Genomic DNA, 19,587 nt, shown 5'->3' on the forward strand with positions numbered 1-19,587 from the left:
ATCTCACCTGATGTTAATAATCGCTTTGGTACCTACCGCTAAATGCAAAGACGTATCTTTGCAAGTAGTCACCAGAGCCAGAATTTTAGAAAATATAAAATCCTAAAATGACCCATGCTTGGAATTGAACCCAGGAACTCCAACCTATTGAGAAGCACAACGATAGCAACTGCGCCAGAGAAGTCGTCAAATTATTGTGAGAAAAATTCTTTTAACCTTTGTTGTTAACAGTAACATTAGCCTTTCAGCCCCAGAAACATGAGATTGGATTTTGTTTCTAACCTAGATACCTACTGTTAAAAGTGTTTGAAAATTTAATCGTTAAAAATTTAAAAACCCTCGCACTAAAATGTTGCGGCATTTTAGTGCGAGGGTTTTTAAATTTTGAGGGTTTTAAAATGGATCCAACAGACACTTACCATTCCTGAACAACCGAAGTTTATCAGACTGTCTCGCTGAGCTGGCGTACAGCGGAGATCCGTCGATGTAGGCGGACACTTGGTTGAACTGCTCCCGCCAGCCCAGCGCGCAGTCGTCCCGAGGGGCGGGGGATGATCGCACGAAGTCCAGGCAACGCACGCCGCGCGGCCCGTAGAAAGGGTCTGAAGGTGGTACGGCTATTGGCATACATTCTGGGTGCTGTAATTGAGAAAAAAATGTAACAAACGTGACTGACACCTTGTCAAAGATGTCACCATTTAGTAGTGAAATAAAAATTCCCAAATATACCAATATCAAGCGATTGAGTCAGCCTCGCTTGATATTGGGAGAGTGAAATACAGAATTCCCAAATATATTGTCTGGCGAACACCTACGACTTGATTTGCGTGGAATGTCTATAAGCCTTAATGCATCTGAAAGTCAACCTTACACCGGGGACATAATACATGTAAATTTTTTAGAACTTTTAAAGGGGAACAACTCTGAAGGTTCGAACGTATAGGATCGGTATAAACATAATAAATGGTTATATATATCTAAGGTGCTATGCTATAGGTACACACCATTAATTCCTTGGGGATGAAATCCCTTCCACCATCCTTGCAGCATCTTGGCACAGAACCGTTGAAACCTCTTGATTGCGAAGACGCTGTTATATCGTGGTCTAAAAACTGCCCCCATTGCATCAACAGATGTGTTATCCCAGGGTTCTCTGCGTTTTTATCTTCATGGACGAGCGCGCTTATTTCTCTAGCTGAGGGTAGTTTTGATCCGAATATTGATCGTCTAGGAGCCTGTATGCCGTCGGAGTAGACGGGTTGAATGAAGCGCTGGACCGGGGTCATTGTGGCACCCCATCGGGGACGGTTTAGGTTGTTGCAGGTGCCATCGTGGGTGCGGTACCTAAGGGTCAGGTTAAATAAATTGGTACTGTACAAAAATTAAATTAACATTATTGATGCGAAATTCGCTGTTAGTTGGATAATGTGTTTATTTCAGGATAAACACCCATTTTTAAATATACAATCGCCATGTTGCGGAAAACATAGAAACTAAATGCTCTCTAACTATTTGGGGTAATATTTGACCTTATAAACATACAAAAAAATGGTTTTAAACTAACCGCTTAGAAGCTGGAGGGCACTTCGGTGGACCTTTAAGGGGGCATTGCTCCAACAGTGGAGATTGGCGTAAGGCGCTTGCTTCTGGGAGCTGGCTTTCTTCTGTCCTGCCTTCCAGGGTATCTCCATTCTCTATGCTGTAATTAAAACGTTTTAAGATTATTAGCAGCCATGAGCCATGATCAATTTTCAAGGTTGTCCAAGCTGTTTTAGTGGCAAGCACTTCGCAGCGATCATGCCTGATGCTAAAGGAAGATGCAGCTTAACGATGGAACATGCCTGCTTATAAGGTTTCACTCGTGACCTTCGCAATGTCTTTCGCTTTGTACGCGTAAATGGGATATCGACTTCGTAAGGGCCCAGACTACTAGGTACGATGCCATGGGTCCTACGGTAAAATGGTGAAGGAGGAACTAGATCGAAAAGTTCCTGAAATATATCCCATAGACAACTGAATACCTATTGTAATGAATTTCTTTCAAAGTTTAGGATATGTTGCAAATATAATAAAAATTAAATGTTAGTTTACTAAGTAGTATGAAGCTTTTGGGCCTAGCCTAGTTCAACCATAACAATTTATAGTTGGGAATAACCGCCATGGCGTCATTCTACGCTTTAGCATTGTGGAAATTATCGTAGGAGTGTGAATGTAGATGAAATGATTGAGTGAACGGCGAATGTATATTTATGAGATGACAACTCAACTTTCGATCGGTGAGATATTCAAATGAGATAGAATTAGAAATAAAACTTTCGTGCATAATAAAAGCGGATGTTACATAATAATCAGCTCATTTATGAAAAAGAGACAGTTTTTTTAAAAAGTTATCGTAGTGAAGAGGGGGCTCCGTCACAAAACCGACAAATTAAGAAGCAGTGGGCAATACGAGGAGTAAGAAATGTAGCAGGATGAGTACAGTGGCTACAATACGTCTCTGCCTCCTTCCCTCGCTGCTTCCCATGCGGCTCGTGAAGTGTGTGGCAGACCCGTATAAGAGTTATATATTACTCATTAAGCCACTTAACCATGAATTAAGTATTCAATCTCCGAACCGTAAAAATATGTTTAGGTATAGTACATTGCGCAACAGTCGAAATATAATATTCGTTTGAGCAATAACACTAAAGTGTTATTAGTATGCAAGCCGTAATGTGTTAAATAAAATATTACGTGCCGCGACTAGAGATTAGATGGTATTATAATAAGTATAAGTAAATATTATGTAAATGAAAGTGACCCGAAACCTTATTTAGATATAAAAGTTATTGTATTATTATATAACGTGCATAATGTACGTAACTTTCTAATAACATAGCAGGTAGGTACCTACTTTCAAACTGCTCCTAAGTATAGGTACATATACAAACAACTAGGTACCTATATCCATTTCTCTGCTTTCTTCTTGAACTGTCTTGTGTAGTCGAAAAAATTGTTTATTCAGGTACACCAATAATGATTTAGAAGCGTGATTGATGATTTTGTTTTCGCGCTTAATTTAAGTAACTGTCTGACTCTATTAGTATAAAATGAATTTATCAAGAAAACTCTGCCAATTAAATTTTTCCTTCTCTCTTTTTTTTACTCTCTACGTAAAGTATATTTCTTCTTCTTCTTCTTCTACGTCTACAAGTTAGCCCTTGAGTTACAATATCACCTGATGGTAAGTGATGATGCAATCTAAGATGGAAGCGGGCTAACTTGTTAGGAGTAGGATGAAATCCACACCCCTTTCGGTTTCTACACGACATCGTATCGGAACACTAAATTGCTTAGCGGTACGTCTTTGTCGATAGGGTGATAATTAGTCACGGCCGATGCCTTCCACCAGTCAGACCTCGACCAATTAAGAAAACCTCAATAGGCCCAGCCGGGGCTCGAACCCAGGACTTCGTCATGTAAATCCACCGCGCATACCACTGCTCCACGGAGGCCGTCAAAATTTTGACGGAAATTATCTTTAAAATTATGAACAACAACAAACCCACTAAGAAAAACAATAGTTAATGGTCCGGGAACTCATCCAAGAGCTTTTAGAGCTATTATAGTTTTCTTTTTCATCTTTTAAACTTTTTTACGGAATCAGTTAACTTTGATTAACGAGTGTTTAAATGATAACAAATAGTGAATCCATAAATTGCTAATGAATAGTAATTAGCATATGTCCACATAATTAGCAAATTTCTCTTCGATGTTTGTTTAACATGTAGTAGACATGATAACACAGGGTTGTCGCAAGAAGATACGATTTATGTATTTTACGATATCGCATGAGACGGGCCAGAAAGGTCGATGCAAAAATTGTTATCTTCGTTGTTTAAGGAGATGTGCTCTTCCTGTTCCTGCCTGTGCTTATCGAAGGCGGCTTCCAACTACTATTCTTAGGATCATTAGGAAAAATCATTAGGCGCACTTGACTGGGGAGTAAGCTACTGAATGCATTACGAAAAAGTGTAATCGGACGAACGGACATTGAAAGGGAGATCTAAAGAAGTTTCACTTCTTTCATGTATACCTGAACTCCACAGAGAGGGGCCAACGCCCCGATCACTGTTACCCCGTGACCCGTGAGGGTTACCGAGGAAGACCCGGTCGTAACTTCTTTCATGTGGTCTAAAGCACACTTTGCCGCAGATTTTTAGTATGTCTTACATATCTGGTATTACTCTAACAATAACCTATAGTCTTTTAAATGCACAAGAAACTCTGAAATATTTGGAACCTTGAAAATTTTAACAACATAATATTTTATGAAAGATTTTTTTCTATGAGCAAAATGAATTTGAATTTGAAACTAAGTTGTTAGTCAACAATTTATGCGAAAGTTGACAACCCTAGCGGCGTCGATGACCTCCAGTGAAAGCGAAACCACTTTCGCTCGGCGGAAGCGGTTGCGTATGCGAGCGATATATGGCCAATGGGCATAGATAACTTTGTTTTTATGATTTTTCCGAACCGAATTCAAAAAAGAGGTTCTGATTTTGATCCGTATGTAGGTATGTTTACATATCCGCGATTTTCTCTAAAACTTACTGGTTCGATTTTGGATTTGGATTTCTTTATTTAATGCATACGTCTCAGGAAAGGTTTTAGAAAACATATCATTTAGTGTTTTGTTTATTTGATAACTAAAATATAATATCACTTGCTGACGCCGCGGTTTTACCCGCGTGGTTCCCGTTCCCGTAGGAAAACGGGGATAATCTATTAGCCTTCCTCGATAAATTGGCTATCTAACACCGAAATATTTTTTTAAAATCGGACCTGTAGTTCCTGAGATTAGCGCGTTCAACCAATCAAATAAACAAACAAACTCTTCAGCTTTATAATATTAGTATAGATATCTGTAAGATGTCAATGGCCATATCCTAACTAACATCATACCATATCTGAGTCAATTTAGATAAAAAAATCCAACGATGTTGATTAGCCAGGCATTTGCAACTGCACCAAAGACGTCCCAAAAATAGCTTTTTGTATTAAAAGGGAATCCTTCAAATATGCCTCAAATGCCAAATCTAACCTATAGGAATGAAAGCCTAATTTTTTTAAAGGATCTTTTAAACCGACGTTGTGAGTATGAAAAAATAAAAAACAGTGTCTGTGTAAATTAAAAAAAAAAAACAAAACTGTGCCTACATTAAGCTACGTAGACGCAAGTTACAGACAGACGCCGTATTTATGTGTCTGTTTGTCGTAGCTTTTTTGAAATTTAATATGTACAAACCCGAAATCTATAATATTATTTTTTTTAATTTGTACATTTTAAATTAAAAAAGTTTGTGAGAGAGTTCTTATCGTTGAATGAAAATCAGCTATGCCCATCTGAAGATATCAGATTTCTTCCTTTGTGGTGTAAGAAACTTCAGACACTAGTCATTCTCGGTAAACTATTAATTGACTAGGATTTACAAACCACAAATATTTTTTTTTTAATTAGTAGATAATATTAAATATACCTAATCAACAAAATTAACATACCTTCGCGTTGAATTTGCCGATCTCCCGTAAGTCCAGTCAGTCAATCCACAGTCAAGTCGAGTCACAGTCACATTCACTGTCACTGTCAACAGTAAGTACAGTCATGTAAATTCAGTCACTTAGCATACTACGTAATCTTAAAGTCTAATATTTTTAATCTATGTTTTGTATATACATAAGCTGTATAGTCTGCAGTCATGGTCTATCAGTCTTCAAAAATTAAAAAAAATAAATTGACTAGAGTCTAGAGCGCGTTCCAAGTTTGAATTTGACGCGTGATCGCGCGTGCACCGCCATTGCGGCCGCGCGGTACTGCCGCGAGGGAGAGGGTTGCGCGCGCTCAAATACTTCCACTTCTACCCATCGTTTCGTAAATTACTTGGGTGTGTTTGTCAACAAGCCTTCGGAGGCTTTAGCCGGGTGTCAGAACCAAGACACCTCGAGCGTCTCTTGAATTGAAGACAAAATGTTGCTCCACGATTGCAGTGTCTCATCGTAGGGATTTTATATTCTTGTCAAAGAGTTAGTCATGAGAAGATAAAGAAGGTCTGCGAGATTAATAATATGAACCCAATATTAATTATTTTTATACATTGACCTCTCAAAGAAGTCGATAGCATAAATCGATCGATAGAACTTTCCGTTCTCGAAATGTTCGTTAGTATTTTGACTTCTTAAGCTTCTAATAAAATTATTATAAAGAAACTTAGCTAACACAATTATGTGCGTGTCTATTACTGCTTAAATACTAATTCTGCACAAGTACTGAACTAAGCTAAGACTGTTTGTTACATTTTCACGCTCAAATCTCTGAATTACTTTAGGTAATTTCTTGAATTCAGTGGCTACCTTTTGAAACGAAAAATAAAACTTATAGGGGGTGAAATAGCGAATAAGAGTTCGTTTAAAAAAACTACTAACTTTCAATGGTAGTTTTTTAAACGAAACTAACGAAAATTTACTGAAAAACCTTTAGGGATCAGGGATAACACGCTGATAGCGTGTGCTGCCGTCAATTATACCAATTAAAATTCAAAATAGGTACTTGTTCTATTAAAAAGTACGGTAGGTCTAGGTATAGCATATTTATATCAAACAACAAGTCTCAAGTGTGTTTTTCGTGATGGTCTTAAAAACGATTGCCCATGGAAATTCGATGAACTTCTTACACCGAGTTGAAGAGGTTTTTCTCTGTTTTGTCGACGTTTTTTGGAAAACGCTGCCGCTCTTTTTCGCAGCTTGCGAAAAGTATTTTAAATCACTCGGTGTGGTAAACAGATTTTTTACATGTCTTTCTTTTTTGGGAACGTTTTTGAAATAATAATTAAATTGATGCAAACGTTGCGTCAATATTTTAAACGGCTTCTTAGAAACTGGTTAGTTGTTAGGGTCATATCTTCTCCTTGATTCATTTGAATCCCAGTCAAGCAAAATACATTCTCAATCTCGAAATAAGTCTTAATAATTATTTGGTATTTAGATCCATATGATTTATTATATTTTTTTCCCCAAGGAGGGTAAACCATTAAAATATGCCAAAACAAAAGACTGACATATTTTTCCGACCCCACACAAGTGGGATAAGGAAAAGGAGGTGATGACGATTTATAATTCTTATAATATAAATTACTTTTTACAATTCCATGTCTTTAAAGTCAGTATTGTTAAGTATAATGATGATTGAATTTACAAAAGAACAATTTTTGCTCAGTTTTGTCAAAACAAATTAGACATTAGGCAAAGTGTCGGAATGTTCTGCAATGAGACGTTTATCTTGGACAATCTTTTCACACCTGAATGGATTGATTCAACGATTTGCGAAATTATTTAGGTCAATTGGTTTTTGAGGTTTTTTCACTCAATTTCATGGAGATTTGATGAAACGGTGGTGAAAGCCTCAGGAGAAGTTTAACATTTTTATACAGAAAAGATTCGATTAATTGAGTTAAGCCTGGACACTAACGCAAGTGATGTGTAGTAAGCTTGAGGCATTTGAGATGTGGGTTTACAGACGGATACTGCGAATATCATGGAGGGATCGTGTGCAATACTACTGTGCTGCAAAAAAAGGGAAAGCCAACAGAAGTTCTGCAACAAGTCTAAAGGAGGAAGCTCGAATACCTGGGTCATGTAATGCGAAACTCCAAATATCACCTCCTCCAGCTTATTATCCAGGGAAGTATAAAGGGGAAACGAAGGCCTGGTCGGTGGTAGACATACATCTTAGCTCAAGAGCTTACGCCAATAGTTTAATATGAGTACCAGATCACTATCTCGGGCATCAGTGAACAAAGTAAAATTAGCCTTAATGATTACTGACCTCCGATATGAGATGGCACTATCAGAAGAAGAAGATGATATTGGAATTGAAAATAATCAATGTGTTATGTATTCATTTTCAGGATCTGAAATGCTTCCGCAAGACGTTGTAGACCGCTACCTAAATAAGATTGACAATTCAGCTAATCGCGAATACATGTATAGGAAGTCATCAGTATAATCCATTAAATCAGCAAGAATGGTATTTTTTTCTGTATCTAGATACTTATATCTAGTTAACGAACAAAAGGGCTAGCTAATTTTTTGCATAAAAGAGCTTAAAGCTTGGCTGTCCTACTGGTAATCTAGATATAGGGCATGGTCTTAGGATAAGTGTATTAGGTATTAGGATAAGCTAGCTTAAATATCATTATTTTCTTTCTCATTAGGATAACAATTGACAATTAAATACCTACTGTAGAAATGTTTGCAATAGCAATATTTTGAGTGTGTGTAAAAATTATAATTATTTAGGTAATAATAATTTCATAAAAATAAAGAAATACGTATAAAGAATGTGGGAAAAGTTCATATGTTTACAGTGAAGTTGCTTGACAGTGTCGACCTCGCTCTAGTAGAGTGTAAGACATCTATTGCGAGTGTCATCGGTGTCGGAGTCCCTAGACACGTAACGCTAACGCAAAAACAATGCATTACTTCAGGCCTACGGTCTCAAGTATTTGCGACACGGCTCGGGATTACATCTATTACGGCGGTCAATATTGTACAATGCTCCATTGCCCGTGAATTACGTAAATGTTGTAAAAATATACGACTTACGACTGATACTGCATTGGCACCGTTACACAGAGATTTTAGTATTACGACTTATGTTTAAAATCCAATTAACAAATCTGTATTAAAAAAAGGGAGCCATATCAATTTTATCAGCAAAAAACATTTGATCGATCGAATCCTTTGATTGGTTTGATTGATTGAATTGATTTGACGGCCTCCGTGGCGCAGTGGTATGCGCAGTGTATTTACAAGGCGGAGGTCCTGGGTTCGATCCCCGGCTGGGCGGATTGAGGTTTTCTTAATTGGTCCAGGTCTGGCTGGTGGGAGGCTTCGGCCGTGACTAGTTATCACCCTACCGACAAAGACGTTCCGCCAAGCGATTTAGCGTTCCGGTACGATGTCGTGTAGAAACCGAAAGGGGTGTGGATTCTCATCCTCCTCCTAACAAGTTAGCCCGCTTCCATCTTACATCAGGTGTGATTGTAGTCAAGGGCTAACTTGTAAGGAATAATAAAAAAAAATCTGCGAAGTCTTAGCTAAAAGAATCAACTCAACCCATAGGGATGTGAAATGAGTCTCATTCGACTACATTGTCCTAAAACGATCGTGATCAAAGTGTGGTTGAAGTGAACCGGAAGAAAATGGAAAGGAAGAAACGGGTAGATTCCGTTGTAAGTAGGTACATTTGATGGAACTGGAAATAAATCATCTATTGTGAGTTGCTTCCATACTGTCGAAACATTAAATTCATACTGTTAAACTAATGATTGGACCGTTTGAAGCTAGCAACAGAACCAGACTCAAAGAACTTACCGTTTGTCATTTAGCCAAACATTAGATAGGTTCAACAACTAAACCGTTTGAAGCATTTGGCCAGAAACGCCTAGAATTGACTGACTACGCGAACGTTGCTTGCACTTTATTGTGCTTATTGATAACTTACTAGCTGACGTCACCCGGACCACCCGTTCTACTTCCGGTAGGAACACGATTATAATAATAGCCTTTTAATCTAACTGAAAGAATTTTCAAATTGGACCAGTAGTTCCTGAGATTACCAAACAAACTTTTCAGCTTTATAATATTTAAATAACTTATAATATGTTTTGCTTTGTTAATATCAGATAGGTTGATTGTTCCGTCAACTATGAACAATCTTCCCCTTTTATTGAGATAGCGTGTACAGTTGTGTACGGAAGTGGTTAACTAAAACCATTGCACTTTATCATCGTCTCATTAGTCACACATGATGTGGTTGCCGCCGGTCACACAACCTCGCGTGTGCTCTAGCTTCCTCTATCGTTTGAAAGTGAAACCATTGAGTGTTGCGAAAAATATACCTGCATTTGTTAAATTGTATCGTGCTGGCGAGCATGTTTACGTTTGCCTCGGGTGTTGGTCGTTTATGGTCTAAACAGAGGCTTACTTGGAGAGGAAAGAGGAAATATTGGCCATGTTACTGACGATAAAGCTCACAGAACAAACTAAAACTCAACAAAGCGTTGATCATTTTTTTGTTTTAATTTTGCTTGCACTAACGCAGCGGTGTTTTTAAAATTGGAGGATTAGGAATGCTCAAAGCAAATGTGACGATAAAGTTGTTATTTTGTGGGTTGCCTGTTGAACCATTTAAAAATATTCTAAATGTTTTCAGTCCCTGAAAAATCCAACAACAAACTCCGCTTGACACACCATTTCTGATTTTCAAGTTGAGTTGTTTAAAGACAAGGCTCATAATTTGATGATCGACAGACTGATATCTCTTGATCATCATTAACAACCCATTTTCGGCTCACTGAGCACGAGTCTTCTTTCAGAATAAGAGGGATTAGGCCTTAGTCCACCACGCTGGCCAAATGCGGATTGGCAGACTTCAGACACGTAGAGAAAATTCCTGCATACCTGCATACCTGAGGTTTCCTTAGGACGTTTTTCCTTCACCGTTTGAGACACGTGGTATTTAATTTCTTAAAATGCACATGTATGCCCGACGGAAAAGTTGGAGTTACATGCCCCGCACCGGATTCGAACCTACGCCCTCTATCTGTCCACTGGGCTTCACGTAACTCGTTCATATTACAAATATTCAGTTTTTCGGAACATTTGTGAAACTACCAAACCATAAACTATAGACCGGTTCTGCGTTTTTACGCTTCTTCGTTTGTTTAGGAGAAAGTATGCATCGCCTCATAAATGTTATGATTGTTGATAGATCGCTAATAGATATAGCTTCCAAGTTCCAAACAACGTACAATAGATCACCAGCCTATTGAAAGGAACTTCCTTTATATTTCTGTTTATCTAATAGGTAGGTAAATTAGCAATGTCAATGTGTTTGGTCTCTAGACCACTCTTACCTTTTGTCCAATCCGAGGAAATGTTTTCTTTTTCAAGAAATTGCCTGTGATTGTGCACATGCAACTCAGACTGGTGCACTCCCATAGTCCGATGGGACGACAGACTGACATGATTGAAAAAGATAAGGATAAGGATAGGCTTTAAGTATGGCACAGGGGTGTACAACGACTTCACAACTCCCGGCTGCTATTGACATTTTAACTTATTTTTGAAGCTAAAACTTGATCCCTGGACGCACCTGAACTTGCTAACCAATATACATAGATAGCCATATCATTACAAATAAAGGCACACCCTCCTAGTATATACTTACCCATAAAGGTATACTAGTATAACAATATTACAGTGAAATCGTAATTTACCCAAACTGGTTGCAAGCAAAAGCGATGCAACCTGTTTTTAAGCCTCACTATCACATTAACATCGCGGTGAAAACCTGCAGCCTGCGGAGAGAGCAGTCGAAGCTTGGAGCATTTCAAATAACCACTAAGTAAGTGGTGTATGTAATGATAGCGCGATGAAATTGTAAGGTGATAATTGATAGGTTAGCTGGAGTTTGTTATGAGCTACTTTTTAGTCATAACAGTGGAAGAGAAAATTCTCAAGAACATAGGGGGTTTTATAATAACTAAACAATTTTATAAACGCCCACCAAATAACTTCCATTTAAGGAAATCATGTGAAGAACGGCAACTTTTATTAAGAATATCTAAACTTTTATGTGAAATAATTGAAAATCCGCGCACTTTTTTGAACTCTTACCCTTACTAGCAATCTGCGGTTTTCAGTGCTGAGTTCCTTTAGAGTGAGGAAAGTCCTCACAGTACGCACCGTCTCAAGGACACTTTCTGTCTGTATCCGATTCTTAATACAAGCGTCAAGCGAAAGCTTTTTAAGCTTTTCACAATAAAACCATAACCAGTTGAGTCATTATCAAACATACTTATTACCGAAATGGGTTTTTTTCAAAAATCATTAGCGCTTGGTTTCGATATTACTGTAAATTAAGTAACGTGCATTCTAAGATGACAGCAATTGTAGATCGAATAGAATCGATTGTAGATCTAATTGAATCAGGAATGAGGAGATCCGCAGACGATCCAAAGTCACTGACATAGCTCAGCGAGTCGCAAAGCTGAAGATGGCAATGGGCAGGCCACATAGTTCGTGAACGTTCATCGGATGATAGGATAGGACGAATCCACGGTCACGAGGGCGTCAAAGCTTTTAAAATGCTTTCAAGGCATCACGGAATTAATAAGCTAAATTGTTTCGAGGTACGTCTTTTACGGTAAATTCCACTGTGCCACAAAGGTTGTGAACAACGTAATAGTAATGATCAAATAAATTTCATGGTTCGAGATAGCGTGAGCAACTTTAAGACACGAAAGAGGTTTTTGTCGTCATTATTCGTAAGTAATAAAACTACTAATGGTTTCGTAACACCCATGTAAACTCTGCCCCCACTGGCCTTTGAATTTCTAATAAAAATGCGGCAAATAATTTAGAGAAAGTTTCGTTGGTTGTATAAGTTTATAACTAGTCTTGACGTCAGGTCACTGAACTATGCACATTTTCAATTTACACTTCACTGTTAGTGGTCAATGAATCTTTTGAGAGGTCTTTTGCTAAAAAATGTAGGCGAAAGTACAAAAAAGATACTCATACTTATATTAAAATAAATTTCAGAATTACAGATTAGTATCCATTATTATATACATATGCATTTAGAGCCTCAATAGCTCAACGGCAAGAGCGGTCGGACTCATCACTGAGGGGTGGTGGTTCGATAATACAGTCTTTTCCGACTAGTTGGAGGGGAATGGGAATATTGGTCATATAAGATATGGCAGATATAATTTAAAAAAATGCTTAATTTTTATTTCATAATACATGAAATAAAAATGTCATAGTATTGGTTTTCCTAAGAAGACGTTTCTATAAAAAAAAACTATTTTACAGACATAACTAATTTTTAATTTTAAGTTGTTATTCACCCTGGTCACTTCTGGTCACAAACCAGACCATTATATAGACTACTCGTATGACTAAACTAGGACTAAAGACTTATCCAGTGTGCGATAGGTCTGGTTTATAGTCTCTCTAGGCTATAACCACAGAACATAAAGCACTTATGCTGTGGCTATAACTATGTAAGCGAGTTCACAATGTGTCAGCAAATTACGAAGAGCATAAATGAACGAGTAATGAACTTTCACTGCGATGCGAGAAAATAAAGACTGTGGTACATCGAGCATGTACCTATGTTTAACAAATAGGACTTAGTAGGTACGTTTTATTAATTTTCAATATTTCACTGACATACTTAGTTAATGTATAGTGTAAATGTAAGAAGAATGTGGATATACTTTATTTTCTGACTCCTTCAATATTTTTTAATAGCTGACACCCCGCGGTTTCACCCGTGTGATACCCTTCCCCGTAGGAATACTGAAATAAATAGACGTCCTCGATTAATGGGCTATCTAACACTGAAAGAATTTTCCGAATCGGACCAGTAGTTCCTGAGATTAGCACGTTCAACCAAACACACAAACTCTTCAGCTTTATAACATTAGTATAGATTCCTGACTCCTGTCTCATTAATCAATGTTGAAAAGGTTATAATAACGTGTAGAGCTTTGAAACTTTCAACATAAAATGTAATTTTTTCAAAACTATAATCTACATGAGGTAGGTTTAGCTATTTGTCTCTCTAGCACTTTTTAGTGACTTTCTTTTTTACCTTTTGTTTAAGTATGTTAACTTAATTTACTTTCGATTTTTTCAAATTAGTAAATTAAATAGATAAAAAATTTAAAAGATCAAGTTTATCGACATTGTTATAGGTGTTAGCACCAAGTGTGCCACCAGCCGATTTACTTAGTAAGAAACCGCGAACGTAGAACCATTTTATACATAACATAACATAATATAGCATCATATTGTTATATAATTCCATAAGTTTCATAATATATCTATACAAAATTACGTCAGAGATTTTTAAGAGAAAAAGACTCCGTTGCGGATTTGCGGGCAAGGTGACCATTTCTGTCTCTTCGATACTAAGCTTATTCCTTGATGATTACAATTAGCGTTAATTAAAGAGATTGGGGTAAGTATGTGCTTGTATCTTACTCTGAGAGGTAAGTAACATTAACGACTTGCAAATGGCAGGCTTATATGATAATGTTCTACTTTATAATGATAACAATCAGATATTAATGATAGTAACCAGCCCCTGCAAACGCTTCGAAAACTAGAAAAATCTATGGGGATGATCTTGATCATGTAACCATGGCAGTCCCATAAATTTTTGTAGTTTTCGAAACGTTTGCGATCGTAGAAAGAGAATCTCTGAGGTACGGGAGTAAAACATCACCAACTTCCCACCTCTTGGTGGCTATTGAGATTTTGTTTAAAAGGAAAGCTCAATATTTCATAGCACGACTCAAGACTCGTATCCAGGACCTGTTTATCCAAAACTTCACAGGCTTCCTGACCCCAGCGAAACAGTTTCTGTTTGTAAGTATGTCGTAAGTCTTAATAGAATGTACGTAAGCAAAATCGTGGTAAATATATCAGCGCCTAAGACTGGATTTAACACATAACAATAGAGATTTGGATCGACAAAAACACGTTTTCTGATATCGTTCCAATTTCCGACAGACGAAGCAAAAAGCTGAGCCTAGTTATTGTTTTAGCGCTAAGCGAACAATGCTGGGAGCTTGAAACGTAATAAATTCCCGCCGAGCGAAAGCGCTGGTTTGTGGGTAGACGCACAAACAATAAATTGTAGTCAGTGCTTGTAACCATTTGTTGTTAACATATTAAATTACTCTATTTAAAGCATATTGCCAAACCTTCTACACCGCGAGCCTGTGGGTTAATTTTTTTTTTTCGTGTTGAGTAAGTGCCGATGGCTCCATGTGGGACCACTACGACGTCACCGGGGGGGTTTGGGCGAGCGCAGAAGCATCGCCTGATGAGACCCGAAGGCTGAAATAAAGATAGAGGACGGAACGGCTCTCTAAGGGCGTCTCCTATGAGACTCGGACCTCGGCTCAGGGCCATTCGGGAAGGTGTAACCGTGACCTGAGTGAATCAGTCCGGACGCCCCCGAGATCGTGAGTTAGAAAACCCACGTCCGGGTGACGTTAGATATCAGGGACCTCAAGCAACACAGCGTCTTCGCCGGCGAAGACGCTGTGTTGCTTGTGATTGTGTTGCCCGGGAAACTGTGGGTTAACTACACACAGAAGTGTATGGACACCCTAAGGGTGCAATATAACAATGGGTTCAGGATGCTGTTGGGCTTGCCGAGGTTTTGCTAAGCGTCAGGTATATTTGCGCAGGAGCGGACAGACGATTTTTATGCAATAATTAGAAAACGGAAGTCATCCCTCCTAGCAAGACTGCGGGCGAGCCCCAATAGGATCTTGAACATGTTAGCAAGCAAGACTGACTCGCCGATCTTGCAGAAATTTATTTCTGTTTTGGTGCGGTGAGATAGTTTATTAGTTATTTTTATTTTCTTAAATGTAATTTGTGTACCTACTAACATAATTTTTAAGATTGTAACTAACCAATGGGCCTTTGTAGCCACAAATAAAGAAAACTATTATTATTATTATTAAATGAGGGCTGTGTATTCGATTTTATAAAAACCAAAGGAAGTTTTAGATGAAAATTCAAAATGTCGAGGGCATAAAATTACCAATTTCAAGACAAAGATTCCTGGAATCAATCGACTACACTTTCTTCTGCACGAGATAAAATATCATGAGTTGTAAAATTAAACAAATAAAAAAAAAAACATTAAAGCAAGAAACATTGTTTTTTCTTTTTAAAAGGCAACTCTTAAAACTCTTCTTGGCAGAGTATGCTACTTTTCTTCGTTTCTTTAAGTATATAAAGCTCTATCTATTGGGTGAAGCTCAATCGAATAAAAACATTTTTTAAAATACATTTACATAGTATTCGAAGAGAATTACCTTGTAAAATTAAAGAATAGTTAAATAATAGTTGTTTTCAGATAGAAAGCGTAAGATAACGCACACTGTAATGAATGATATCTTTAGATGATTTTCCACGAAGCCGACTATCGGCGGGTAGGCGGTGGAAGCATTGTTGTAACACAATAGAGAGAGTTATACTTTTTGTCGTTATATTAATAATTCGTAATTGGTTTGCGGTGGCTTGGGTAACTACTAACTAGGTATGTATTTTTAAACCTGGTATGTAATGTTAAGTGTACAATAGTTAAGTAGGTAATTTTTTATAAATTTTTAATAGTGTTTCGTATTATATAGCAATAAAAATTAAAGAAACACGTAGCATTGTTAAAAATTAAAAATAAATAAACAAATAAATGACAGTAAAAAAAGTAGTTAGGTACATTAATTAATGTCGCTCGATGTTAAGCGTAATGTAATACGTTGGGGATTATTTTTTGTATTTGATAGGTACATTTACGGAAAAAATATAAAATATAAAAAAAATACATTAGTTACACAATTACTTGATTTTTTGTAAGCATTAACAAAGATATTGTCATACGTATACCATATCATATCATATGTACATAGTTTGCTTAGTTATGTTTGTGAAAGCAAAAACTTGCAAAATATAATTTGCAATCTGGTGCTTTCCAGAAAAAAACTGCTTGAAAAAAACTGGGTTTCACTTCAGAAATGACAAAAATCAAAGAAATCTCTTTTTTCCCGGGTTAAGGGTGCGGCCACAAGTTGGAAACATCCTACATTACAATAGTGGCTGGTGGAAGGCGTCGGCCGTGGCTAGTTACCACCCTACCGACAAAGACGTATCGCCAAGCGATTTAGCGTTCCGGTACGATATCGTGTAGAAACCGAAAGGGGTGTGGATTTTCATCCTCTTCCTAACAAGTTAGCCCGCTTCCATCTTCGATTGCATCATCACTTACCATCAGGTGAGATTGTAGTCAAAGACTAACTTGTAAAGATTAAAAAAAAAACAAGTTTTTCATTACAGCCAATAGGTGCGACCACGTACCATCAGGTGAGATTGTAATCAAGGGTATCATATAATCATTTAATCATAGGTCAAGTCACTGTCATACTTATTTTAAGCAAGCATTTTTGTACAAATATTTAACCTTCATTTGGGCCCCAAAAACTAATAGATAATTTCGATCCAAGGCACACTACGCCACTGGATATTGTTAATGCGTATAATATTTTTTATTTTTAATCAGTATCGTAATCATAGTACAATATGTCCATGAAAGGGAATACATCCACAACACTAGACCGTTTCCCGCAGTTGTCACTGCGCCGCTCGTGTGTATAAAATCGAAAGTGCAGTGAAAGTCGAACCTTGCACTTGAAAGCGAAAGCTAAGGCCAGTCGCCGACCCGACCAGCAAGCGATGCAACCATTACGATACTCTGTGAGGAAATCCTTTTGAATGGAACCTAAGAAAGGTTATTGTTTTGGAGCGTAGGTATATATGTGTTCATGAATATATCTCACTCTTTGGATTTCTCTACAGCCTAAGTCATTCCAGGGGCGTAGCTACCGTCGTATCAACGATACGGGGTCCCCCGACTACAGGGGTCCCTTTCGTGTGCTACCAAAAAATAGTAAAATGTATTCTACAATCTCACGTATTCTGGTGCTTCCCGGAGAAAATATCAAAAAATCTGTCGAGTTTTCACTTCAGAAATGGCAAAAGTACAAAAAAAAAACCGTTTCTTCCCGGGTTAAGCTTGCGCCAATCAATAAACGCCGTAAAAGTTGGAAATATTCTACATAATAGGTTAAGTCACTGTCATATTTATTATAAGCGAATATTTTTGTTTCTTTTGTAAGAAATCTTTAACCTTCATTTGGGCCCCCAACTAATTTTGATATAGGGCCCCTCAAGGGGCTTTTCCTAAGCTACATAATAAACTTATGTTTTCTTGTTCACAGACTTTCTGTTATAAATGCAACAAAGTAAGTAATTGTAAATTATTCAAGTGTGATAGGCGGATTTCGTTTCACAGGAAAACATCATTTAGTACCGGATGTTGGTGCCTGCAGAAATGTTCGAGACAACTTCGCTGCAGGATTTGAAAGCGGACTGCAAACTTTAACTTTACGATTATTTGCTAAATAAACAAGTATTTATCTTGAGATTGTTGCAATGACGGCGTGATTATTTACCTATAGATACTTAATTGTTTATTTTACGAAGTTTTAATCTACAAGCATTAAAAAAACGATTTCATGAAAATATACCAATCGAGTCCTTCTCCGCTCTCTGTGCAAGATTTAATTAAGAACTACTACCAACATTCCTATTTGTATAGCATGCCGGAAGGGTCAAGCCAGTAACTTCTTTTCTTTTAAAAGAATACTTGCCGTATCTATTTTTTCAATATGACCAATAAACAGACGCTCGCGTAGACGTAGAATTCAGTTTATGACAAATCCCGCGGTAACCATGTATTTTTCCGGGCTGAAAGTTAGCTCATGTGTTAATCCAGACAAAAACCTATTTCAATAACCGCAGCGCAAAGGAGGAACACATTAGCAAAAAAATAACAGAAATACACATTAACAAAACAAACTTATTTAACCGACTTCCAAAAAGGAGGAGGTTCTACGTTCGGCTGTATGTATGTTTTTTTTTTATGTATGTCCAGCGATAATTTCGTCATTTATAGACCGATTTTAAAAATTCTTTTTTTGTTTTGAAGGGTTTTTCAGTGTTAGATAGCCCTCTTATCTAGGAAGGCCGTATTGCCACGGGAACGGGAATATATTAAGATAGGGATTTTTCTTACAAGAAAAATCTTAATAGCAGCCTGATGGATTGGGAAGTTGGCGGTGTTGGTAGACCACCGTGAGACGGAGAGTACGTAAAGCCGTCGGTCTTGCGCTCGGGTCTGTAGCCAAGTGGCATGTCGATTCTCTTTCTACGATCGCGAACGCTTCGAAAATTCAAAAATGTACTAGAACGAAATTTGCTACCGGCAGATCACGTGATCAAGTTGTCGATCGGATCTGTCATTCCCATACATTTTTCCAATTTTCTTCTTTCTTGGCCCTAATCTTTCAAGTGTGCACTATAATATATTCTGCGTATACATAAACTTAATCTCAACATAAAATCTGGCCGCCGTGGCCGAAAAAAACTTCTGTCGGGAGCATATTATTCAGTTCCATTACTCGTAATTGCTAAGAAAAGTGGTTAGACAGCGTCAGGTTGATAATGACTTGTTTGTCATGCCGGTGGATTCAATTATACATTCCCGAGGAAAGTTCCTTAATAGCGGAGTGGTATCGAAAGCCGTAGAAAGCTCATGCGACCGGTTCGTTTCTAGACTTGTTGGTTTTAACTTTTACGTCGAAAGCAAAAAATGTCCCCGCAATGCATTCTGCAAGATAACTTGATCATCAAATAACATTGAAAAAGAATACAATAAGAAACTTACGTAATTCTCCCTAATAGTCTTTATTATAAATAGTATTCTTTATTATTTGTAATACCCACGAGTGGTGGTAAGATTACTAGCCTTAAATTAAAGAGTAAAGTAAGTACATATGTTCAAATAGTGGATTTATTCACAGCTAAAATACTATATAATGTAGAATTTTTCAAATT

The 19,587-nt window shown here is 37.5% G+C and overlaps 1 protein-coding gene across 1 annotated transcript in view; it reads right to left on the bottom strand.

The window, feature by feature from the left end:
• The window catches only part of LOC112046564 (uncharacterized), a 38,578-nt gene that overhangs the window by 8,956 nt on the left and 10,035 nt on the right, over nt 1-19,587 (bottom strand). Inside the window, exons 4-6 of the mRNA XM_052884315.1 lie at nt 1,565-1,699; nt 1,005-1,344; nt 420-639 (exon numbers count right to left, since the gene is read on the bottom strand). Coding sequence (XP_052740275.1) covers nt 420-639; nt 1,005-1,344; nt 1,565-1,699 — 695 coding nt within the window. The remainder of the gene's footprint in view (nt 1-419; nt 640-1,004; nt 1,345-1,564; nt 1,700-19,587) is intronic.

Source organism: Bicyclus anynana, chromosome 11 (assembly GCF_947172395.1).
Source record: "Bicyclus anynana chromosome 11, ilBicAnyn1.1, whole genome shotgun sequence".
Classification (NCBI taxonomy): domain Eukaryota; kingdom Metazoa; phylum Arthropoda; class Insecta; order Lepidoptera; family Nymphalidae; genus Bicyclus; species Bicyclus anynana.